Raw genomic sequence first — 24,669 nt, 5'->3', positions numbered from 1 at the left:
CCTTTCTACCCAGGAAGTTCTTGGGGCCGTCTCCAATCCTTTAGGGAGTCTATCTCCCTGGATTATAGGCTGTCAGCGTTCCAGGTCCAGAGGACGACTGCCATTTTATATCTCGGACTTTCTTTTCTTTCTTTAATCTTAAAGTATCTGCTTCAACCCTACACGACGATTTACCACAAATGAACGTCTTGAACTGAGGGGAGGACATCAGCTGAGTTCCAAAACATCATTTACTGCAAGTATCTCTCGTTTTTTTTTTCTCCGTCTCTCTTCCTGCATCAAAGCCCTTTGTTTCCCCCCTCCTCTTACTCTGCTCTGCCCGAAGCCACCTCGTTATGAGGCAGGCTAATTCTCCTAACTAAGCAGAAGAAGGACTCAAATCAACTCGAATTAATTGGCAAAAGCTCTTATTGTAATTGTTTTGGTTTTCGGAAATAAGAGATAAGAGCTGTGAATGGGAAGATCTCACGAGAACTCTGTGCCAGCACGAGAATATCTGCCTTAACTGACTTCAATACGTCACATGCCAGAGGATAAAACAGAGGACCTCTACTGGCCACTTGTAAAATTGTCTGAGGCCGTTTTTTTTTTAAGTCAAAAACATGTCTATGTTAAAAAGATTGGCTCATCTAATAGAGATACAAACCCAAGATTTCAAAGTATTTATAGATTGATTGGTCAAAAATATCTCCAAGGAGATCCAAGATGGCAAGGAAGAAGTCTCCAATAGGAATGATGGATCAATAACAGTGGCTGATGACAGCTTTAAACAAGGTGGAAAACCAACAGCAGAAGAGAAATCTGAAATTCATATCTTCAAGGAGATCCAAGATGCCAAGGAAGAAGTCTTTAACAGGAATGATAGATCAATAACAGTGGCTGATGACAGCTCTAAACAATGTGGAAAACCAACAGTAGAAGAGAAATCTGAAATAACAGTGGCTGATGACAGCTCTAAACAAGGTGGAAAACCAACAGTAGAAGAGAAATCTGAAATTCTGGAGACGGAAAATGGGATGCCGGAGTTCTGCAGCCCAGATAAGGACACCCTTTTTAAAAAGACATACAGCCATCTCAAAGCAACAGTGTACAAAAATCAATCAAAAGAAATATGGATCTGCAGTGAAAGTAACCGATTTAAAGGAGCTCTTTGGGGAAAAAATTGTATTGATACTGGAGTCCAGGAGGTGCAACGGCCTCAAGATTTATCGATGCATATTCTGCGGGAAAGAGTACAACTGCACTTTCTACGCCAAAGGCCAATGGGACAGAATATAAGTCTACGGGAACGACAAGATGTAGCAAGCCTCGAGATGAGACCCCCTTAAGAAGACCGAAAGCTCATATTGTTTTATGTTTAATGTTATACTGTATTCTATATTTCTTTTTTATGAAAAAGCGGAAGCAGTGTCTCTTTCTCTCTTGTTTCTTGTTTCTTTTCCTTTGTAGGCATATAGGTAATATAATCATTAGTGTTGGAAATATAAAATGGGGTTCTCCCCCCTTATTTTTTCTTTCTTCTATTAGTGTATTGTTCTAGGGCCAAAGCCTACACTGACCTGTAGAAAATGTTTATTGTTAAGCTTTCAACTTAAATCTGAAAATATACCTGTCAGGATGGCTCTTAGAATGGGTCTATAAATTGTTTTGTAGATGTATCAGAATTAAGGATAAGGAGAAGCTATAGAAGACTGAAAGCTTATATTGTTCTATGTTTAATGTTAAGCATTTAATCTAAACCTGGAAATCTTATTATTCTCTGTATTAACAACATATACTGTATCCTACATTGCTATTTTTATGAAAAAGGGGAAGCAGTGCCTTTTTTCTCTCTTATTTCTTTTCCCTAGTAGGCATATAGGTAATATAATCGTTAGTGTTGGAAATATAAAATGGGGCTTTCCCCCCTTATTTTTTTTTATTGGTGTATTGTTATAGGGCCAAAGCTCATATTGATCTGTAGGAAATGCAAAGCTCTCAACTTATACCTGTCAGGATGGCTCTTAGAATGGGTCAAGTATAAATGGTTTGTAGATGTATCTGTATTAAGGATAAGGAGAAATTATGAAATCCTTTTGTAATTTTTTTTCTTTGTACATCTTTAAGGCAAAGCCCTACTTTCCTCTCCCTTCATCAGGGTATTGATACAGGGCCAAAACTCATACTGTTCTATAAGAAATGTTTAATGTTAAGCATCTAACTTAAACCTAGAAATATCTGCCAGGATAGCTCTTAGATTGTATCAAGCAGTTAACGTGAGGTCTACGATCTCTCAAGTAAGTTGATTAATAATAACTTTTCTTTTGTATATCTAAACAGGACTTTTTTTTTAAATGTAGTGGAAATGTGGATGGCTCTTAGACTCAGTTTTGGGCAAAAGTTTATATCACTGTGGAGTCAATGTGGGGTCGTATATTTTCAAATGATGATTATATTTTATTTACTGCTTTTTGTATCAATAACTCGTGTTGCATCCTATATTTCTATCTTTATGAAAATAAAAAATCATTACAATAATAAAGTTTCCCTCTGCAACATGCATGATTGATCTGGAGTGACCTTACCTTTCCCACTCAATATTCAGAAGTGGATATAACCCTCGATATTTGAGCACCCGGCATCAGTAAGTGTGCAGATATCTGCTTTTTTTGAATTAACTCCCTTCTCTGCTCCTCACAGCAAAGCATTCTTCCCTGATTGGCTAAGGCATCAGTTTGAGGACTTCCTGGTTGTAAGGCTTGTCTTAAAGTGACTGTGCTCTAGAAGCCCAAATTTCTCTCAGCAGAGATATGCCTCTTGGATTTATTCCTCCCCTCCTCTGATGTCTCCAACCCTTCCCCCACTCTCCCCGTTCTGAGCTTCCCCAATCAAGTGCAGAACACTTTCTATTTCAATTGGGCAGCGGGGGGGGGGGGGGATAAAGGAAGACCCGAGTCCAAATCGATCTGAATTCAGCAGGATCCGCAATGGAAAAAACAAAATGCAGAATCAGCCCAGGCCCCAAACCTGTGGTGTTAATTCATTCCCCTACCCTCAGTTGGTTGTTAAGTAGTGGCAGAAAGGCTCCTGAGGGATTGCCATTCCCCACATCCCACAACTAAGCCCTGATTCCACAGAAGCTCTCCTGTCTCTTTCTGGGTAGGTATGCCAGTCTCTCACTCTGAAATGTAAGCCAGAAACCATAGAGAGAAATTCAGTAGACAGATATTGGTCGATATTCTATATTCCTTTATTGCCACAGAAGAACATGGCCACTCTTCCACTTTTTGTGGCTGAGTCTTGGAAGCACGCAAAGAAGTCTAAGTATTGAGCATTTCTCATCAGGTTTCCATAAGAAGTTAAGCTGGCGGGAAAGGCCATTGGCTTTTTCTTTAAAAGAGGATGTCATTTTTTTCATCCTGAAGAGAAAATGTGAATTCAGTCTCCAGGCACCTTAATCCATCAACTCTGGATTGGGTGGCATTTTGCAAACCCACATGTGCCATTGTCCACACGGAACAGTGCGCCAGCATATTCTTGGTGTGCTACACCATTGGGTTATAGCAGCACAATTATTGACATTGTCTTCTGGCCTTGTTGACATCCCATACATCCAGTAGCTGGAATGTAAAGAGAACAGGAATGAAGCCGGACATTACACGGTGTTCAGTACACTGGAACATAACAAATCAATTACTCGCATGAATGTGCTCTGTGCTCTCCTTTTCCATCTAAAACATTAATAGACTGTTCATATTTTGGGGACATGTTTCCACAAGAGGTAGAAACTGCATTTTTACAAATGGAGCTCATTCGTCTTTAATATTGCAAGTGGTTTTGCGAAAAATGTGCGTGTCACATGGAAAGGAAGAATGGATGTGTGACAGAACTTGAATCAGTTTTGCCTTCTCCCCCGCCTTCCCTGGAGACCATGACTGAGGGAAAACTGCTAATTCTTTGCAGGTCCAATCCATCCATCCATCCATCACATCCATCCACCACCGCATTCCATTCAGACACATAGTGGTTCACAATAAAATGGTAAAAACCAGTATAACTCAATTAAACCCCATTAAAATTAACATAAGAGCCTCTTGTGGCGCAGAGTGGTAAGGCAGCAGACATGCAGTCTGAAACTCTGCCCATGAGGCTGGGAGTTCGATCCCAGCAGCCGGCTCAAGGCTGACTCAGCCTTCCATCCTTCTGAGGTCGGTAAAATGAGTACCCAGCTTGCTGGGGGGTAAATGGTAATGACTGGGGAAGGCACTGGCAAACCACCCCGTATTGAGTCTGCCAGGAAAACGCTAGAGGGCGTCACCCCAAGGGTCAGACATGACTCGGTGCTTGCACTGGGGATACCTTTACCTTAAAATTAACATTAACACTAAGAATTAAAAGATGGCGATAAAAAGTTCTAACCCCCCACCTTCTCCCTCTGTCCAACTATAGAGGGCCAGAACTCCCTCACTGGAAATGTTGTGATGTTCATAGCCATGGTGATTTAGCTCTACATCCAGTTGTGAAGTTCTGGTGTTTACAATAAATATCGGTATACTGGAAACCACTTAGCGTCTGGAATGTTTTTACTTTTGGTCTGTTTAGCCTAGAGAGGAGATGAGATCTGATAACCATCTTCAAGTAGTTAAAAGGCTGCCATGTAGAGGATGGAGCAGAGTTGTTCTCTCTTGCCCTGGAGGGATGGACCAGAACCAATGGGATGCAATTAATTCAAAAGAAATTCCGTCTCAACATCTGGAAGAAGTTCCTGACAGTTAGAGCGGTTTCTCAGTGGAAAAGGCTTCCTCGGGAGGTGGTGGGTTCTCCATCTTTGGAAATTTGTAAACAGAGGCTGGATCGCCATCTGATGGTGAGGCTGATTCTGTGAAGGATCAAGGGGGTGGCAGGTGACAGTGGATGAGTGACAGGGTTGTGAGTGTCCTGCATAGTGCAGCGGGTTGGACTAGATGATCCAGGAGGTCCCTTCCAACTCTATGATTCTAGGATTCTATGAAGTAAGCCATAAAGGTGCTTTCTATTGATTTGAAACCCCCCTTCCCCATTAGAAAGGGTAACACAAATATGAAACTCACTCAGCAAAGAACCTCTGGAAAGCACAAGGAAACATTTCTGTAAAGGATTATACAATATAGAGAGAAATTTTGTTCAGATACCCACCTCCTTACTGGTTTCTCACCATTTAACCATTGCCATTCGTACTCAGTTCCCACCTGGACCACTTTAAGTCCGATCCAGTGGTAATGGGCAACAAGCTGGACAAGTTTCTCTACAAAATCCTATAAAAACACACAGAGAGAGTCTTTGCTGGAACTAGATTCTTCTCTCAAACTGCATCCAGGCATTCACTGCATCCTTTCATCACTGCGAATTTATGTTGGTTTTGACTAGGAAAAATCCCTAGATGATAGATGATAGATGATCTTCATAGTATAAAGATCAGCCCCCTGGCAGAAAAGGCTACTTTGGACAGGGTTGTGGTAGAGAAGAAAAATGTAAGGCCTCCCACACAGATTGTTGTTGAATTGAAAGACTTGAGGTCTAGTGCATAGGGTTGTTGTGCAGATGAAACAGGAGACAAAAGAACCTCCGCAACAGCATCTAGTTTCATCTGCAGAATAACACTGTGCAGTGGCCTCAAATCTTCAGAGAGTTGCAAAGAAGAAATACACATGACTTGGCTGTGTCTAACCCCCTGCCAGAGCAGTATTTTAAGTGAGAAGGGGCTTTTCTGTGGCCTCCCTGTCAGCCATTTGGCAGAAGGAGAAATTCCTCCCCCCCAAAAAAAAGGAATGCCCACTCCCATGTCCTGAGGCTCCCCTGCGTTGCTCTCGGAAACATCTCAGTCAGGGCTCCTTTGCAGCAGGCCTGAAGGAAGGAGGAGGGAGGGAGAGCACTCACCAGCCCTCTGCCAGCTCTGTCAAGGTTCTGAGGCAAAGTGAGAGTTGGACATGACGGTCTGGACAGCCTAGGGGTGAAAAGGGCTGGCACAGCCTGTCCATACCTCTGTTCTCATCCCCCTGTAGTCAGGAGCAGATTAGCAGCGATTTCTCCAGATTGCCCCTGGCTGGGCTGGGGTGGGTGGAACTTTGGTCTGTCCTGGTGAGGGCCCAATTGGAAGGTGATTCGCGCCTTCTGATTGGCCCTCACCCAACTGGCTGGAATTGGAATTCTTGTCAGTCCAGGGCCAAGGGGCCAATCGTTGGCCCCTGTTCCCTATCCTGGACTCAGCCCACTCAGCCTTACTGTTTTATTTATACTGCCTTGTAGTCCCTGAGAACTGTAATAACTCAGTCAGTGCCCTAGTCTCAGGCGGCAGCTCATTCCATCAGACTAGAGCCAGGGCCAAAAAAGTTCAGGCTCTGGTCAAGGCCAGGTGGATGTCTTTGAGGCCAAGGACTACCAATACGTTCGCACTAGATGAGCAAAGTGCATATTGGGAGAGGCGGTCTTTTAGAAACGCAGGTCCCAAATCACATAGAGCTTCAAAGGTCAATGCCAACACCTGGAACCTGATCTGGAACTCTACTGGGAGCCAGTGCAGCTGTTGGAAGACTGGTCGAATATGGTGTCCAGATCCTCCTGGAACTGTTCACAATCTGCCTGTGTTTCTCCTATCCTGAATGTTTTGGTATCATCTGTAGCCTTGGCTACTTCATTGCCTATTCCCAATTTCTATTCCCATTGATGAGAAAAACAAAAAAGCCACAATCCCACTTCCGATCCCTGTTCTTCTTGCCTTGTATGTATTCCATTATTTTGCTCACCTCCTCCTCTGGGGTATTAATAATAACCAGGTAAGCATTTGCTTTTTCACATGCCTCCCGGGCCTTCTGGTGACCCATCCTTGTATTGGAGACGAAATAGAGGTGCCCTTGAAATGCCTTCCAGCCTGCACCCAGAAGGCTTCTGATTGGTTCTTTTAACCAAGCCAGGGACATGTGAAGAACAAAGAAATAATGAAAATCAGGTCTCAACGGAAGCCAGTTCATAAATCTGCATAATTTCCACAATATAAAGCTGAAGAAAAATTAATTATAGACAGAAACAAAAAAACTTAACTGGATTAGTTAGGGCCTGAAAGGTTGGATGTCTGTGTAGACAATAAGTTACAAGAGTATGTGAACATTTATTTTGTGCAATCTTTTTTTTTTAACTTTAAAGTTAAAAACAGGCACACAGCCCATAAGCCATTGTCAAAATTGCCCTAGTGATAGAATTAAATAAGAATTCTGTGGAAAAGGGGATTTTCAGCATGTGAACTTGCAAGGAGAGAGCACAATCTTCGTTTTTAGTACTCAATAACTTACTGATTTGACTTTCCGCCCATTCATTTCTTTTATTCGCTGCGTCCAGAATGTCCAATAGTTTTGCTGCTTCTTCCAATATTTCGGGATCTAAAAGAGATGCAACAATCCAGCTAGGGGGAATCTCAAAGCTCCATGAGTTCTTAATATACTGTGACTAAGCAAAAAGCCAAAGATGGATTTATTCCCATTAGATGAAGAAGAGAAGAGCTGGTTCTTTATCCAATGCTTTTCACAGCCTGAAGGAGACCCAAAGTGTCTTACAAACACATTTCCCTTCCTCTCCCTACAAAAGACACCCTGTAACACCAAAAGTGATTGCTAAAATGGCCAAAAGCTGTGATAACAAATGTTAGAAATGGGTATATAAAGTTGGTTCCTTTTTTCATATGTGGTGGAAATGCGAAAAAGTTGACAAATTTTGGGCCTAAATTCATACTATTATGTAGAAAATGTGGTTATGTACAAAGCAGGTTATGTACAAAGCCTTGGAGGTACTGAGGTCTGTTGGGTCCTTATAAAACAGCTCTGGAGCTGGGAAAAGTCCAAAGCTGCAGCACTGGCTCCACAGTCGGTTGGTCTGCAAGGGCCAGTAGCCAAGACGGCTTCCTACATCTGAGTAGTGACATTCGATAAGCAGTTTTGGATGCCATGTCATGCGGTGTAAGGTGGTGATCAACTCTAGCTTCCACCTTCTCATTGGAACCCTATTACCCTCTGCCCCAGCATGGTGCAGTGGCTCAGAATGGCAGCATGCAATCTACAGAACCGTTTTTGATTTCCCACTCCTCCACATGCAGCCAGCTAGGTGACCTTGGGCTAGTCGCACTTCTCTTAGGGCTGTTCTCGCAGAGTAGTTCTGTTAGAGCTCTCTCACAGGGTGCCTTGTTGTGGGGAGGAGAAGGGAAAGTAGTTCTAAGCTGCTTTGAGACTCCTTCAGTGGGGTATAAAAACCAACTCTTCTTTCACCCAAAGGCTAGACATAGGTTTTGCTGGGCAGGGGAAATTCTGAAAATGACAGGAGGGCTGGAGCTGTCCCACTGTAATTACTTACCATTCATCTGGGCATTGGATGCATTCCAAGTTTCCATAACACCACGAATATCTGACACAGCTTTTAGTAAGATACGTGTTATTTTTTCTTCGCGTTGATCTAACAAAGAGAAAGGAAGCAGAGAAACACGGTTTTGACCCAGGTTGCTTGTGCCGGGTGGAACCGTGGCCCCATCCCCCACCCTAGAGTTGCAATGCATGTGGTCTCACCCCATCTTAGCCATGGAATTTGGTTTCTGTGTCATGACTGGACAATACTTTTGAGCTTGAACTGAGCAATCTTTGTCCAAGTGCTAGGAAGCCTGCACAGGACATATCTTTCAGGCGAGAGGGGAAAAAAGAGGTACTTGCAAAGACACAAGACTGTCCTATTCCAGAGACTTGGAAAATTGAACATTTATGTTGAATGCCATATTGGTTGGTCTATGACCATAAATAAAATTGATTGGATTATGTTGAATGCCAATTTTACTTCCTAGTTCCTTCAGATTTCCAGTCTCAGGAGAAATGAACCACATTGTAGCAGACCTTGAGGACAACCTGGAAGGGCAGTTAATAAACTAGGGCGGTCCTGTTACCAAAAATCTGCCTAGGAAGTTCTGTAAGACCGTTTATGCACTGGAGGTTTCATGCCAGGCTGCAGGCTGTAGTTTTAGTCATGGCAGGTTGTCCCACCTCTTCCCGCACCCACACAGGGGAGCATCTGGCCCGGTGCACCTCATCCACCCCTGAATCGTGCTCCTGCATGGAACATGGGGCAGTGAATTTCCCAGTGCATAAACTGTCTATTAGAGCATTCTGTAGTGGGCAGCATTGTTGTGGTATCAGATAGGGGAAGATTCCTCTTTCTGGGATTTTAGATCAGTATGAGCCAGCAACCTAGTTAAAATCTGAAGGAGCTTGAAAGATAGATTGGTACTCAGCACAATTCTTCATTTTCCAGGAATGGGACAGTCTTAACTCATCAAGAATCTCATCTTGGTTACGGGAATGGTCATTGTTCCGAAGAGACACCATAGTAATTGAAGAAGAAGAAGAAGAAGAAGAAGAAGAAGAAGAAGAAGAAGAAGAAGAAGAAGAAGAAGAAGAAGAAGAAGAAGAAGAAGAATAGTTGGTTCTTATATGCCGCTTTGCTCTGCCAGAGGGAGGCTCAAAGAGGATTCTAATCGCCTTCCCTTTCCTCTCCCCACAACAGACACCCTGTGAGGTGGGTGAGGCTGAGAGAGCCCTGATATTACTGAAGAAGAAGAGTTGGTTCTTATATGCCGCTTTTCTCTACCAGAAGGAGTCTCAAAGCGGCTTAAATTCGCCTTCCCTTTCCTCTCCCCACAACAGATACCCTATGAGGGTGGTGAGGCTGAGAGAGCCCTGAGATTCCTGCTCAGTCAGAACAATTTTATCAGTGCTGTGAGGAGCCCAAGGTTGCCCTGCTGGCTACCTGTGGGGGAGTGTAGAATTGAACCCAACGTACCAGATTAGAAGTCCGCACTCCTAACCCCTACATCAAACTGGCTCTTTTATATTACATAATATAAAAGGTGCTATTGTTATAGTTAACATGATACGAAGAGTCAAGCCCAACTCTTGATGCCCCTCCTCCAAAACTGAGTTGCAGCTGAGGATCTTCTTTTCTTTGGACTGGAACAAGTTACATCGGAAGGAAATCAAAAAGTGGACATTCAAAGAAAACTGAAGCAAAAAGAGCGTTTTTTATTAACTCTTTGGATACATTACAGCTCCAAGGTTTGAATGCAGCACTGGAATGTTCTTGTTTTCGTTGAGCAGACCCTTTAAGATTCGGAATCATTAGAACACCTGGAGCTTGGGCCTTCAGAGATAAATTAGAGTTACTTGAGGGAAGTAATTAGGACCTTGCGTTTTTGGACCAGGATCTCCATACTATTTTGAGCCATCGGCATATTTATATTATTAGTTGTACTGAGGTAAATTCACTGCATTTAAGATAAGAGATGAACTGAATGTTTTTATTACAATGCTATAGTTCACTGGCTGATATTTATGTGTATAGGTTATAGAAGAAATGCTACTTAAATTTGTTGCATATAAAAAAGAGAGGTCTGGTATGAGCATGAATGAATTATTTTATTTTACATCTAACAATATTAATTGTGACTGTTTATAATTTAAGACTTGCCACTGAGAAAAAAATAATAGCAAATGGATTTTATCTGGAAAACCATTCTGGCTTACGTCCTTGGAATGAAATAAAGTGAAAGTAAACTCAAGAAAGGAAATTGTTTAAAAACATTCCTTACTATTGTTTAATGCTATAGGGATAGGTCTTTTCTTCTTTTGTGGTATCCATATGGAAAAGGAAAGTGTACATCTTCCCAGTCCCACCCACATCAGCATTATTTTTCCTGCTGCAATTGCTTGTTATGGCTACCCCCCAAAGCATTCCTCCCTTCTCAGATTGCAAATGGCAAACTTCACATGACTTACTCACGAGTAAACATCCCAAGGCAGAAACTTTTCTTGGCCACCCTGCATCCCAGAAGGTCATTTATTTATTTATTTACTAGTAATCAAGCATTTATTTATTTACTAGTAATCAAGCCCGCTGTATCTAAATACAGCGGGCGCTAGACCAGGGAGCCCCCGGCAGTCGCGCGGAGTGCGGCTGCCGGGGGCTCCCTGCCTGATGGCCTGATGCGGTGAGAGCCGCAAAGTGCCTCTCGCCACATCAGGCCGCCCACAAAGGGAACCCCCAGCAGCCGCGCTCTGGAGCAGATAAACAGGACCACACATGGTCAAATCACCTGACAAATGTTTATTAAATTTAATAAATGTATTAAAATTCATTAGCTCCCACCCATTCTGGAATTCTTTCCAGGGCCACCAAGAAACCCCAGAACTTCATGAAACCTTGGCTGAGAAAGACAGATTTAGGGAATTCTAGTGTTGATAAGTAATCCAGCGAAAGAGTCTTCCCAGGCCTAAGCTTAAGAAGGCTGGGAGTATAACTAGGCCAAGCTGAACTTCAAGCAAGTGCTGGATCTCTCAAGCATGTGGTGTGCCTTTACCAAGGACCTGTGAGGAAGTCTTACTCTCAGAGCACAGCTCTAGATCCATAGAGGGCGTGTTTGGCCAGTCTTCGCCCTACCCAAACCAAGGCCTTCTGCTCCTACCATTCCTGCAATGTTGAAGTGAGTTTGGGGCCCAGGTTATCATCCTGCCCAGTGATGTCCTGGGAGCCATCTTAGGGGCTGGTGGCAAGGCCTCCCTTGCAGGCTCTAGTACTGTGGAGCCATTGTCCGCAGAAGCCCCTGTAGTTCCAGATCCTCTGGGCTCCCTCTGGTCTTCCTCAGCCACTGGACTTGCCTAGTCCCCTGAGGATTCTCTGGGTTGAACTGAAGGGGTCAGAGGGTTGCCAGTTCTGGGTTGGGAAATACTGGAGATTTGGGGGGAGGGGCATGAGAAGGATGGGGTATGGGGTGGTGAGGGACTCCAAGGGGTTTAGAACCATAAGGTCCACATTCCATGTGGCTGTTTTCTCCAGGCAGAGAAAAGGAACATTATAATGAATACAATAAATAGTGCAAAAGTACTGGGTAGGACAAAAAGAGCTACGTCCAGCCTATTTTCATGGTTGCCTATCCCCTGGAAGTGAAATCAAGCAATGGCCAATGAAGGCCCTCAGAACCCTTGGAATGACAAGGGAGGTGGGACCCAACAGAAAGGAAAGAGCCATTTAGCTGATTTTTAAAAATCAGATTGGGTTTAGAAGTCTCTTAGGCCAGCTAAGGGTCTAACTCTCTATCTAGTGTTCAGGGTGGTTCCCTTTGACTCACATGAGTTTAAGGTACTTGTATGTCGTTTTTCTGGGATATCTGAAAGCATCCTGAATTACACAGTCAGAGGCGTTCAGGACTGGAATAGACTGCCTAAGGAAATGGTGAGTTCCCCCTCACTGGCAGTCTTCAAGCACCAGCTGGACAGATCCTGACCGTGGCTGTTTTGGGCTGATCCTGCACTGAAGAGGAGGTTGGACTACATTGCTTGAATGGCCCCTTCCAACTCTATATTTCTATCAGCAGCAGCTGGACAGAGATCCTAGATGCTTTGGGCTGATCCTGCATTGAGAAGGAGGTTGGACTAGACAGTGTGTATGCCCCCTTCCCACTCTATGGTTCTATGATTCTATACACTGAAGTCTTAGTTGCTATTCTCTGAGGTTTCTGCATCTGACCCTCAATACACATAGGAAATCAAAAGACTTCCTAGAGACAGGTTCGTTTCATTCTTCCGAAAAGAGTTCTTGCCATTGAAATGAAGCCACCCAGAGTAATTCTGACAGCTTTTACCTGCCCTAGTTGAGTTCAACTTACAGATACGTAACATAGCAACAGCTCCACAGATCAGCACGATAGTAAGAAGCACAATAAAACTTATGAACAACGTAGAGGCTAAGATTCTTTTCCCAAAACTTGGCGCTTGATCTATTTATTGGGGAACAAGAGAAATGAAAATTCTGTTTTAGTCACAGTTAGCAGACATCCCATGTCCATGCTGCAAATCAACAGATCCGGATCAGCAATGGTAAATGTCCCAAACTTAGTTGCAGGAGTGTAGCCATGTGCATCTGCCGTAGAAAAGCTAGATCCTTTGACCAAGTAACAGGCTTACTAGATCATGGAGACTAAGATGATATAGTTTACCTAGGGCCATTCTGCATGCCATACATTTAGCGTCATACTCACCCCCCCAAAGACGCTATATTCTGCACACTCTGCATGACATCGCCAACCTCCCGCATCCGGCCAGCAAACTGCTCGTGATATCCGCTATTTTAAAGCACAAGGTTGTGAATCCCAAAAAGTGGATTCACCAATCTAAAACGTGCTTTCCCCCAGCAAACTACACACAAAAGAAATGTATGAAGACGAAGAAGCACTATCTCTGCCTCCAATGTCCCGCCCTCACACCCACATCACTTTCCCTTCTTCTAGGGCCAGGATTTGTTTTTAAAGGCAAACTGCCCAGAGCTACTAATAGGCGTACAAGCATGCAGGCAAAGCCAAAAATATTTTTTTCCAAAAGTTAAAACACAAAGCATGGCTCTCTAAAGTCCTCTTCCCCCCAAAAAAATCAGGAGCAAGATTAATTTTTAAGACTTGTGATTCCATAAAGGGTGGCGTTCAAAAAGCACTATGCACCTATGATTAGATGCATAGGCGTTTAAAAGGAGATCTATTCGTTTTCTGAAAAATTGGCGGGCATTGCGGGACCTTTAAAAAAAGGAGAAAGAGGATTGGCTGCCTGTCTTGATTGACAGGCGGAAGAAAGTCTTGTATAAACCGTGTTGATCTCTTCCGCCATTTCCAGCAGTGCTTGTGAAGGGTGAGAAGCATGAAAAGGTGGCAGACTACAGTGAGACAGCAAGAATGGCTGGGAGGTGCGATAATATTTGGCACTATGCCATTCAGCTGGTGTAACGCTATTTTTAGTGAGGTGCGGAAAAGCCCCTTAGATTAAAGGAAGGCCTTTGACAAGGTTACCCATGATTCTCTGATGGGAAAACTGGAGAACTGCACACTAGATTTTCAGATAGTTAGTTGGATAGGGAACTGGTTAGAAAACCACACCCAAAGAGTTGTTGTCAATGGCATTTCATCAGAAGGAGGTGAGCAATGAGGTGCCACAGGGCTTGGTACTGGGTCTGGTACTTTTCAATATTTTATGAATGATCTGGTTGAGGGTCTAGAGGGACTACTCATTAAATCTGTGGATGACACAAACTTGTGAGGAGTAGTGTACACCCAGGAAGATTCGATGCTATCTGAACATGCTGGAGTAGTGGGCAGATTTATTTATTGGACTTATATACCACTCTCCCTTGCAACTCAGAGCGGTTTTCAGGGAATGGGAACTGTGTAACATCATAATACAAATTCGGTAGCTATACATTAACAATGAAGTATCACCCACAGAAAGGTGAAGGTGAAGGTATCCCCTGTGCAAGCACCGAGTCATGTCTGACCCTTGGGGTGACGCCCTGCAGCGTTTTCCTGGCAGACTCAATACGGGGTGGTTTGCCAGTGCCTTCCCCAGTCATTACCGTTTACCCCCCAGCAAGCTGGGTACTCATTTTACTGACCTCGGAAGGATGGAAGGCTGAGTCAACCTTGAGCCGGCTGCTGGGATTGAACTCCCAGCCTCATGGGCAAAGCTGTCAGACGGCTGCCTTACCACTCTGCGCCACAAGAGGCTCTTCACCCACAGTAGCAATAACCATAAAATTAGCAACAATAAACATTTTCAACAGTTAACGCCTGCAATCTTGCAGAATGGGCCTGTCTGAATGGGAGGGGGTTCTGGGGTCCCAATAGATGTTATTGCTGACCCATCTAGTGCCAGCTAGATATCGGGGGGGGGGAAATTCACCAAGTAGTTCAACTTAAGGAGGTGGTGAGCTCCCTCTCACTGGTGGTCTTCAAGCAGCGGCTGCACATGTACCTGTCATAGATGCCTTAGGCCGATACATCATTAAGAAGAGGGGCTGGACTAGATGGCCAGTATGGCTCCTTCCAACTCTATGATTCTAATAAGATTCTAAAACAAATGGGGGGACATGGAAAAATTAGATGGAGGGAAAGAGAAAAGGGTTTAAAATGTGTAGAAAAGAGAGGGAAAGGTTGTTTGTCTAACTATGGCTTTGAAAAAACTGGAAGAGCTGGGTGCAAGGAAAGAAGTAGAGAATGCCTAGAAAATGGTCATGTTAGCAGGCTGTCAACTGGCAATAACTTTTGAAGCAATCAGGATGCTGTCTTGCTTTGCTTGAGTGCTAGCAGAACATGATCTGTTAGGCAATGTTGCTTCAGTCTTGGTGAAAGTCTCCAGCCAATAAGGAGTGCCTTTTGGCCATTCTCAGGCAACCCCTTCTATCCCTGTGTCTTTTGCTACTTTTTTCCGTAAAAATAAAAAAATATAATAAATAAATAAATAAATAAATAAATAAATAAATAAATAAATAAATACATACATACATACATACATACATACATACATACATACATACATACATACATACAAGAAACATTCATCTTGATGCAGCATGACACTGACTTTAAGGACTCTCCAGCCAGGTGCATAGCCAGAAAGTATTTATGGGGAGGGAAAATGAGTACAGTGGTGGTGAACACATCACTTGGTCAGAGAAGGAAACCAGGTTGGTCTGGCAGGACCTCTTGAAGATAAACCATGCTGACTTCCCTGGATCAACAACTTGTCCTTCAGATGTTTTCAGATTGCCCTCTTTAACATCTACTCCATTATCTTGGAATCAGATGACTGGGATTTGCACCTGGATATTACAAATGTGCCTGGGAAAGTGGGGATGTTACTTTTCACTGGGGGTATGTGTGCATTGATTTGAAGGTGGAGCAGATGGGGAATATATTGGTCTGTATGTGCATTGTCCATTAGACTTAACAAAAATATCAAGAGCTTAGTTCGTTTGTTTGAAATAAGCTGCCAAACTTGTTTATTTATTTGAGGTCAACTGCAGGTCTTACAGATCCCACCCTCCACCTGGCAAAGGGATCCCTTCTTCTGAGTAGTCCATAGCCAGCTGTGGGATTCTGCTACCTAAAGATTCAGTGTGACTGGTTTGGCTTTCAGAATATCCCAAGAGCCAAACTATTTTAAGGATTCTTCCACCTCCCCCACCCCAATTGTTTTCTCCCCAGCCGGACCTCCTGTCACTTACCTTTCTCACTGATTCCATCTTTCTTGCTTGGTTGTACACTTAGAGATTTTTTGGGAGTCACCGTTCCTGTTTCAAAGCAAACATGTAAATATGAGCAGACTTTCTAATTAGAAACTCAACAGCCCCGTGCAAACAAGAGGAAGGTTTCTGGATACCTGCGGAATCTGCCCAGCTTGTAAAAAAAATGTCTAGTTTATTTATTTATGTATTATTTGACTTTTACAATGCCATTCCCCAAAAGGGCTCAGGGAAGCTATCCATTCTCCAAGGGTGGGCATAAAATCCCAAAACATAAAGAAAGCGGAGTATGCACACATGCACTCCACATCCCCAATTATCCCCCATTGCTAGGAGGCAAATGGGGGACAGCAGAAAACCCATCTCTAATTCTGCAAGGAAAGCAGGCATCTCTGACACTCTAAAATAAGTCTCCAAAAACACAGAGATGATTCTCCTGCTTTTTGAACCTCATCAAACATGAGTAGTCCATAGCCAACTGTGGGATTCTGCTACCTAAAGATTCAGTGTGACTGGTTTGGCTTTCAGAATATCCCAAGAGCCAAATTATTTTAAGGATTCTTACACCTCCCCCACCCCCAATTGTTTTCTCCCCAGCCAGACCTCCTGTCACTTACCTTTCTCACTGATTCCATCTTTCTTGCTTGGTTGTACACTTCGAGATTTTTGGGGAGGCACCGTTCCTGTTTCAAAGCAAACATGTAAATATGAGCAGACTTTCTAATTAGAAACTCAACAGCCCCGTGCAAACAAGAGGAACGTTTCTGGATACCTGCAGAATCTGCCCAGCTTGTAAAAATAAAAAAATTGTCCAGTTTATTTATGTATTATTTGACTTTTACAATGCCATTCCCCAAAAGGGTTCAGGGAAGTTATCCATTCCCCAAGAGTGAACATAAAATCCCAAAACACAAAGAAAGAAGAATATGCACACATGCATGCCACATCCCTAATTATCCCCGATTGCTAGGAGGCAAATGGGGGACAGCAGAAAATCCATCTCTAATGCTGCAAGGAAAGCAGGCACCTCTGAAACTCTGAATTAAGTCTCCAAGAACGCAGAGATGATTCTCCCGCTTTTTGAATCCGACTTGCGAGGTTAGAAGCCACTGCTCTTCACCATTACAACAAGGAGGCAACAAAGATGAAAGAATGCAGATGTTTATGGTGATGGAAAACAGAGGATGTCCCAGAATGTAGTGGCATATGCCATGGGAATGAAAAGATTTCCAGAACATCAAGTAGGAACTGAAAATTCATGAAGGTCTTGTACATTGAGGAGAGACGATTGTCTTTCCAAAATCACTACAATGAAACATGCTTTAAAGAACACACAAAGGACACCTGGGTGCAGTCTTGTCCAATGAAGGACAAGAGATGTATTGTCCTGGGATGAAGGCTCAGAGAGAACCAGGGTATAAAAGCTAACTCTTCTTCTCCCATTGTATCTGTGGCAGGCTTGGCTGCATTGTGTCAATGGAAGCAGTGAATTTGGTCTGGGACATGGACAGAGGTTTTGGGTTGCCAGTGACATTCTGTGACTCATATCATATCTACTCAGATATAATCATGGCCCTAGCGCCATTAGTAATTGAGGATATGGATGACCTCTTCTTCCCCTACCCAAGCTCTTTCAGATCAGGTAAAAACATGGGGGATTTTCAGCTTTTTCTCCATTTGTCCCACAGTCCCAATCCATGGGGACCCACATATTTGGATAACAAAAGTTCAACATGGAATGCCCAACACATGTCTGTCTTCAAGAGGCAGGCCCTGGGGAAGCACAGATATATTATATATCAGAAGTGCTCAGTTGACACCCTCTAAAGAGAGTCAAGGCATGGGAGAACTTCAGCCCTTTTTCCATATGTCCCACAGTCCCAGTCTTAATGGGGACTTACATACTTGCACAACTAAGGTTCAACATGGAAAGCCCAACACATGTCTGACCAGATCTTCCAGAGGCAGGACCTGGGGAACACAGGTGATTCTGTCGCACTGACTGAGGGACATTAAAGAGCCTAGGGAAAGGAATGGAATTTGGAAAGGATCGGAACTGCTCAGTTAACACTCCCTTAAGAGAGTCAACATGGTTGTCCAGCTAAGAGGCAGGCAAGGAGAGGACATTTAGACTAGCCCAACTGTGCTAGGCAGTTTGAGGACAAGAGCTGGATGACATAGATGGTAGAATGCAGTTCAGAAACGGGGAATTCTTAAAACAGGGAAGGGGACCATTTGGGAAGTACAATGTCCTGTGGACTTCAGTTTCTGTGCTGGCCATGGGCTGTTATTTCTGAAGTGAAGGCAAAGAAACCCTTCCCTCCAAGGAATAACTAGAGACAGAGATGGTGTAATCCTGTGAAGGCAAAATACAAGTGGAAACCACTTACCTTTCTGTGCTGGCATTCTTTACTCTGGGTCTGATTAGCATCTCATCTTCTCCTTCTTTCTGTGGGATCATATTGCGACAGACCATATGACCTCAGAGGAAGAAAATATTTAATGAGTGGTGACTATACGCTCTCCAGGTATGGTTAAGTTAGCATAAATAACCCTCTGGCCTCCTGCCCCATATTTCCAAACCTCCTGCCCCATATTTCCAATCCAGACAATGGCTGCTGCATGCCTTTCAAACAAATGCAATACTACCCAATGCTTATTTGCTCTACTGACCAACCCTGGGGCAAATTTTCCCTACACTATTCCTTTATGGATGCTCTGCATGTCTATGTGCAATGCGGTGACCCCAAAAGGAGCATTTGGCCATGATTTTCTCCCACAGTGATGAGAATTTTCAACACTTTGTGCTTGATCAAAAGAAAAGAAAAACCTATAAAATGAATCAATTAAAATACCTGACTTTAACATGTTGTATTTAGGTGTCAATTAGTTTAAACTGTATGCAATTTGGTAACAAATGTTCATTTCCATCGTATGCTAACTGGAAAACATTAATTCTCAGAATTGCTGTTCATGGGCGGCAAAGTCCTGGGGGAAAATCTTTCTCGTAGCACCTGACACAGCAGGTTGCAACCATCAGAGATGGCACAGGAGTTCTTTAACCTTTCCCTGTAATCAGTAATTTTGGAGCTACTGTGGGGTGGTAGGCTATATGCCTGAGGATTTGTTAATTCTGTTTGGCATGCCTGCGATTATGGTTACAGGCCCTCTTCCCTGGTTCTGATGTAGCATGTTTTGATGGAAATCTTTAAACGTCCCGCGACGCCGCGGGCACCGCGGACTAAATAAAATAGTAAGGGCTGGTGGGGAGGAGTTAGGGCGGGACCCGTCCAGGATAAAAACTCGGAGGGGTCCAATCAGAAGCCACTTGGCCCGCCCTGGACTGACCGCCCAGATCCGCCATTTCCCCACTTGCCGCCGATGTGGACGCGTCTCCACGAGGACCCGGCGCCGGCTCCTGTCACGACCGGCCCGCCTCGCCAACACCCGACGCGGCTTAGCCCCACTCGCCGACGATACAGTCGCCAAACGCATGCCCACGCACCACCGCCCCACCCGGCTTCTGTTTACCTGACGACACACGCTACCGCCGCCCAGCCGCCCTCGCTTTTCCCTGCCCCAGTGGCCCCGTTGCCAGCCACGGCAGTGGCGCAAACAGCTTTGCCCGCCCCGCGGCCCCGCCCAGGCTCCGCCTGCTGCTGCCCGCTGCTGCACCACCAACGTCCAGCACGCCTACGATCGCCGCCATGACTGCCCCGCCAGTGCCTCTGATGGGATCGCCTGGTCACAGGAGACCCGGCAGCCGCGGCGGTCGAGCCGACACAACAACTGCGAGCCCCTCAAATCACTCCTCACATCGACGAGGTAAGGCCCGCGCTGGGGGAGGCCTGGCGGAGCCTTTCAGGCCGCCCAACCACACCCTCGGGCACGCCGCCGCCCGCTGCAAAGACATGCAGCCACCGTCGCCTTCCTAGCGCCCATTTTATTCCTCTTTAAAATGGGCTTTCAATCTAGTCTTTTATAATTTTGAATGTTGTTTTTGTTGATTGTTACCTGAATTGGTCATGTCGGGAGATAGGTGACAAGTTTGGGGAACGGCTGGCGAGAGGTCTGGTCACTTTAAAAGATCAAAATGACTATGCATCCATGTAATTGCACCCTACGAATTCAATAAAACCAGAGTCCAGTAGCGCCTTTAAGACCAACAAAGATGAGGAAGAGGGCTTGCCCTCGAAAGCTCACGGCTTGAATAAATCTTTGTTGGTCTTAAAGGTGCCAACTGGACTCTGATTTGATTGTGCTTCTTCTGGCCAACACGGCCACTACCCATTTGAATCTATCCCTAAGAACTTAAGGCAGACAACAGATACAAAAGGATAAAATTTAATAGAAAGTAAAATAAATAAAAGACAAACATTGTAAGCCGTGACTTCTTCGGGTAGTAAAAAGTTCCAGCTCTTCAAGACAAACATAAGAAGAAGAAGAAGAAGAAGAAGAAGAAGAAGAAGAAGAAGAAGAAGAAGAAGAAGAAGAAGAAGAAGAGTTGGTTCTTATATGCCGCTTTTCCCTACCCGAAGGAGGCTCAAAGTGGCTTACAGTCGCCTTCCCATTCCTCTCCCCACAACAGACACCCTGTGGGGTGGATGAGGCTGAGAGAGCCCTGATATTCCTGCTCGGTCAGAACAGCTTTATCAGTGCCATGGCGAGCCCAAGGTCACCCAGCTGGTTACATATGGGGGAGTGGAGAATCGAACCCAGCATGCCAGATTAGAAGTCCACACTCCTAACCACTACACCAAACTGGCTCTCATATAACAAGCACACTATCAATCAAGGAGGTGGGAAAATAAAGGATTGGAAGAGAATCCAGGATAGAGGGTCAATGGGAGGTGGAGACAGAGACGGCACAGCATCGAGCAGTATTTTGGGCTCTCTGGATAGACCCAAGGTTCCAGAGTTGGCAAAGTGGCTTGCTAGAACAGGGGCTTATATACCCTTTTGGAGGGTGGTGTATGCTAGAGATTGCACGTACACTGGCTGGGCTGTCTCAGGTATTGAGACAGTGGGTAAAATGGGTGCTAATGGCTCAGGAGATGGGTGTGGGTGGGGCTTGATGGCTCTGAAGAAAGGAACCCAATCGTAGTACAAAGGGACAGTGATGAGTCCCCCCAGGTGACTAATCAGCTGGCTAAGTTTTGTGCCGCCGCCATGAAAATCCGATGCCCTAAAAGTAGCATAGTTTTAAGTTCTATTTTATGATCTGTTTTAAATTGTATTACCTTAAATGACCATATTCTTTTGGTCTTTTATGTATGGACTTCATATAACTTGGTCTGAACGACTGTAATAAAGTTTGATTGATTGATCAAAGGCATAATTAAATTCCGATCTATAATGAACAAAACTATACTTCTGGAAACCTAAGAGCCAAATAATTATTTATGATAGTGTAAAAATGCCAGGGTAACAGTCATCTCCCATCAAGCCATCCCATCCCTACAGGGGTCCCAGCACAAGCACCCTAACCACCAGAAATTGCAGTGCCGTCAACAGCTCTGGCACCCCATGGATCAGCCAACGCCGACCATTAAAACTGCTGCTTTGTCCAGGAGGCCCATTCTCCCCTCCACCACCTTAAACCCAATGCCAGCCCTGCATCAGGTGTGGGCCTCTTCCAACATCCTTTTTATTGGAATGAGTGACTCAGCATACCTAGATGTTGGGGCAGGAGAGTACATCATGCTCAGTGTGTACAGGTGTTATGTTATTGAATTGGATGCCACTCTTTGTCTTAACCATGGAGATACTGTCACAGCCTTCCTCTCTCTCTCTTTTCTCCCCCTCCCGTCCCCCCTCTCCTCATGGCCTTCGAGGGAGATACTGTTTTTGCAGGTCTCTCTCGTAGAGACATTGCCCTCATACTCCCAGGACAAGCTACCCTTTGGTGATAGGGAAAGTACACCTTAGATTGGGCTTCTTCGTCTCCCTTTGACTGCAGCCTGAATGTGAACGCCATTTGTTTGCATTATCTTTAACGGGAGTTAAACTGCGATAACATTGAGTAGCAGGTTGCTCTTAACCCAGGGCACATCGTATAGAAGTCCTTTTCCCTCCTACAAGTCTTTCCCAAATAGAAGCGTACAAACATATTTTCCCAATTTTAAAGCATTAAAGGTAAAGGTATCCCCTGTGCAAGCACTGGGTCATGTCTGACCCTTGGGGTGACGCCCTCCAGCGTTTTCATGGCAGACTCAATACGGGGTGGTTTGCCAGTGCCTTCCCCAGTCATTACCGTTTACCCCCCAGCAAGCTGGGTACTCATTTTACCGACCTTGGAAGGATGGAAGGCTGAGTCAACCTTGAGCCAGCTGCTGGGATTGAACTCCCAGCCTCATGGGCAGAGCTTTCAGGCTGCATGTCTGCTGCCTTACCACTCTGGGTTTGTCCATATTGTTCATTAAGAGGAATTTGTGTTAAGGTATACTACACCCCCCACCCCCCAAAAATATACTTTACTGTGCAGATAACTGAGTCTGGACTCCTTAACCGTCAAGAAATTGAAAGTCTGTAGGGAAGGAGGCAAAAATGGGAGGAAATATCCCTGGCTTAACTCTCTGCCGTGAATGCCATCCTTTTCCTTCAAGCCCTAGACCCCCACCCTGAGAATTAAACTGGAGCTGCCCCAAAAAATCAGAGTAGAAGCCACTTACCTTCTTTTCTGGCTGGTCTTCTGCTTGTTTATTCTGAAGGGCGTCTCATCTCTTCCCGCATGCTCTCTGAGGAACCATGTCCGAATTTAAGGATTTTAAACAATTAATTTGAATCGAATGCTTATTTTGTATTGTATATTTGTTACCGATTATATATGTTTTATGCTGTATACCGCCCTGAGCTGCTTGGGAGGGCAGGATACACATCCAATTAATAATAATAATAATAATAATAATAATAATAATAATAATAATAATAATAATAATAATAATAATAATATCACAGACATCACAGCTCACACAATATCCCAAAGAGCAGAGGTACTCTGACAGGAATGAAGCTGGTATAAAGATCTCTCTAATGGGTTTCCATGCAAAACAATCTCCTGCCACTTGGGGCATCCAGACCAGGCAGCCAGGTTCCAAAAGGTCACAGGGGAACTGATACCTGTGAGCAGAACAGGTGTCAGCATATCCTGAGGCAGGGCAACTCCTGAAAAAGGACCAAAAATGGCTCACATTGTTCTCTCCTCCATTTTATCTTCACCACAAAATGAAGAGGAGTTGGCTTTTATACCCCGCTTGAAAGAGTCTTAAAGCAGCTTACAATCACCTTCCCTTCTTGTCCCCACAACAGACACCTGTGGGGTAGGTCTGGCTGAGAGAGCTCTGACAGGAATGCTTGGTCGCAACAGCACTATCAGGACTGTGATGAGCCCAAGGGCACCCAGAGGCCTGCATGTGGAGGAGCGGGGAATCAAGCCCAGTTCACCGGATTAGAAGCTGCTGTTCTTAAGCACTGCACCACGCTAGCCCTGTTAGGTAGGACAGGCTGAGACGTCATTCAACAGAGAAGGGATTCAAACCCAGGTCTTAGAGCAGTACTAGATGGCCTGTATAGCCCCTCCCCACTCTTTGATCTATGATCCCCTAACTGTCACACTGGCCCATAATTCCCTAATTAGGCTGCAGTCTACATACATCACACCTGACAGGAACAAGATAAGGCAGGGAGGGATGTTCGCTGACCCCCATGGCAACCTTTGAAGGTGAAGAAGGCTCTTTACGGCCCCCTCTTCCTGATGGCCAGAAACCCCCCTGGAGCTCCTGCTGGCTTCAGACACCCAAAGGCCAGGGTCTCCAGAGCAAGAGGGAAGGACCTGGCAAGCACAGCCCCTGGACATATGGTGTGTGTTTCTGAGGAGGGCCATGTTGGGTCACCCAGACACTGGACAGGGCAGGGAAATAGTTTCCCTGATATTTCTTGCAACTTGGCCTGCCCTGGACTGGGGAAATTGGAAAGCAGACACACGAACAGACTCATTTCTAGTTCTCTGGATATCTTTTAAGGATCAGTAAGAGTCTGGTCCATTTCTCCAACCCCAAGAATGCATTTCACTGCCTTATTCACTTGGTTTTCTGCCCAGTAATGTTCCTTTGCTCTGACCCTCCCTGCATGCCCCATTTGAAAACCCTGGCACCTCTGATCCTGTTCTGCCTGCCTCCGTTTCTTGCCCTTCCGGCTTCCTCCTGCCCTTCCTTTGGCACATTCCAGAACTCCTCCCTTTATCTGATGCTCCTCCCTCATTGGCTCCTTCCTGGGTCCAGCCAACATTCCAGAGAGAGCCTAAGGCCACGGCAATATTTACTCTTTTAATAGTAACAAAATGATTGCATTTCATTTACAAAGAACTCCCAAATGGGAGGCTGGTGAGTCCAAATGGCTCTTCATCATCTTTAAAGCACTGCTGGAGATTGGGGTTGGGAGACCCAGAGGTGTCCAGCCCTCAGTTGCTTCTGCCCCATCCATGACGAATCATTCAAAGTTGGATCCTCCAAGGAATCATACAGGATGGGAGGGAGAGACTGGTGGGGATTCTCCTCGAGTGAAATACCA

The 24,669-nt window shown here is 44.7% G+C and overlaps 1 protein-coding gene across 4 annotated transcripts; it reads right to left on the bottom strand.

Annotated features, from left to right (window-relative positions):
* Positions 1-3,207: 3,207 nt before the first annotated feature.
* LOC143819410 (CD209 antigen-like protein C) lies at positions 3,208-24,330 on the bottom strand. Of its 4 annotated transcripts, none has more exons than XM_077301042.1 (11): positions 24,254-24,330; positions 22,773-22,838; positions 18,492-18,582; positions 16,719-16,784; positions 16,084-16,149; positions 12,680-12,814; positions 8,356-8,454; positions 7,305-7,391; positions 6,762-6,913; positions 5,155-5,273; positions 3,208-3,599 (listed from the first exon to the last, which is right to left on the bottom strand). In XM_077301042.1, exons 3-11 carry the CDS (start codon positions 18,505-18,507, stop codon positions 3,434-3,436), a joined length of 906 nt encoding a protein of 301 aa, XP_077157157.1. In that variant the 5' UTR covers positions 18,508-18,582; positions 22,773-22,838; positions 24,254-24,330; the 3' UTR covers positions 3,208-3,433. The 4 variants fall into 4 exon arrangements, with proteins under 4 accessions (XP_077157157.1, XP_077157158.1, XP_077157159.1 ...); XM_077301043.1 differs by having other exon boundaries at positions 12,704-12,814; XM_077301044.1 differs by lacking the exon at positions 8,356-8,454 and having other exon boundaries at positions 12,704-12,814.
* Positions 24,331-24,669: the final 339 nt, after the last annotated feature.

Source organism: Paroedura picta, chromosome 10 (assembly GCF_049243985.1).
Source record: "Paroedura picta isolate Pp20150507F chromosome 10, Ppicta_v3.0, whole genome shotgun sequence".
Taxonomy (NCBI): Eukaryota; Metazoa; Chordata; class Lepidosauria; order Squamata; family Gekkonidae; genus Paroedura; species Paroedura picta.
This window is presented reverse-complemented; position numbering and strand designations above follow the sequence as displayed.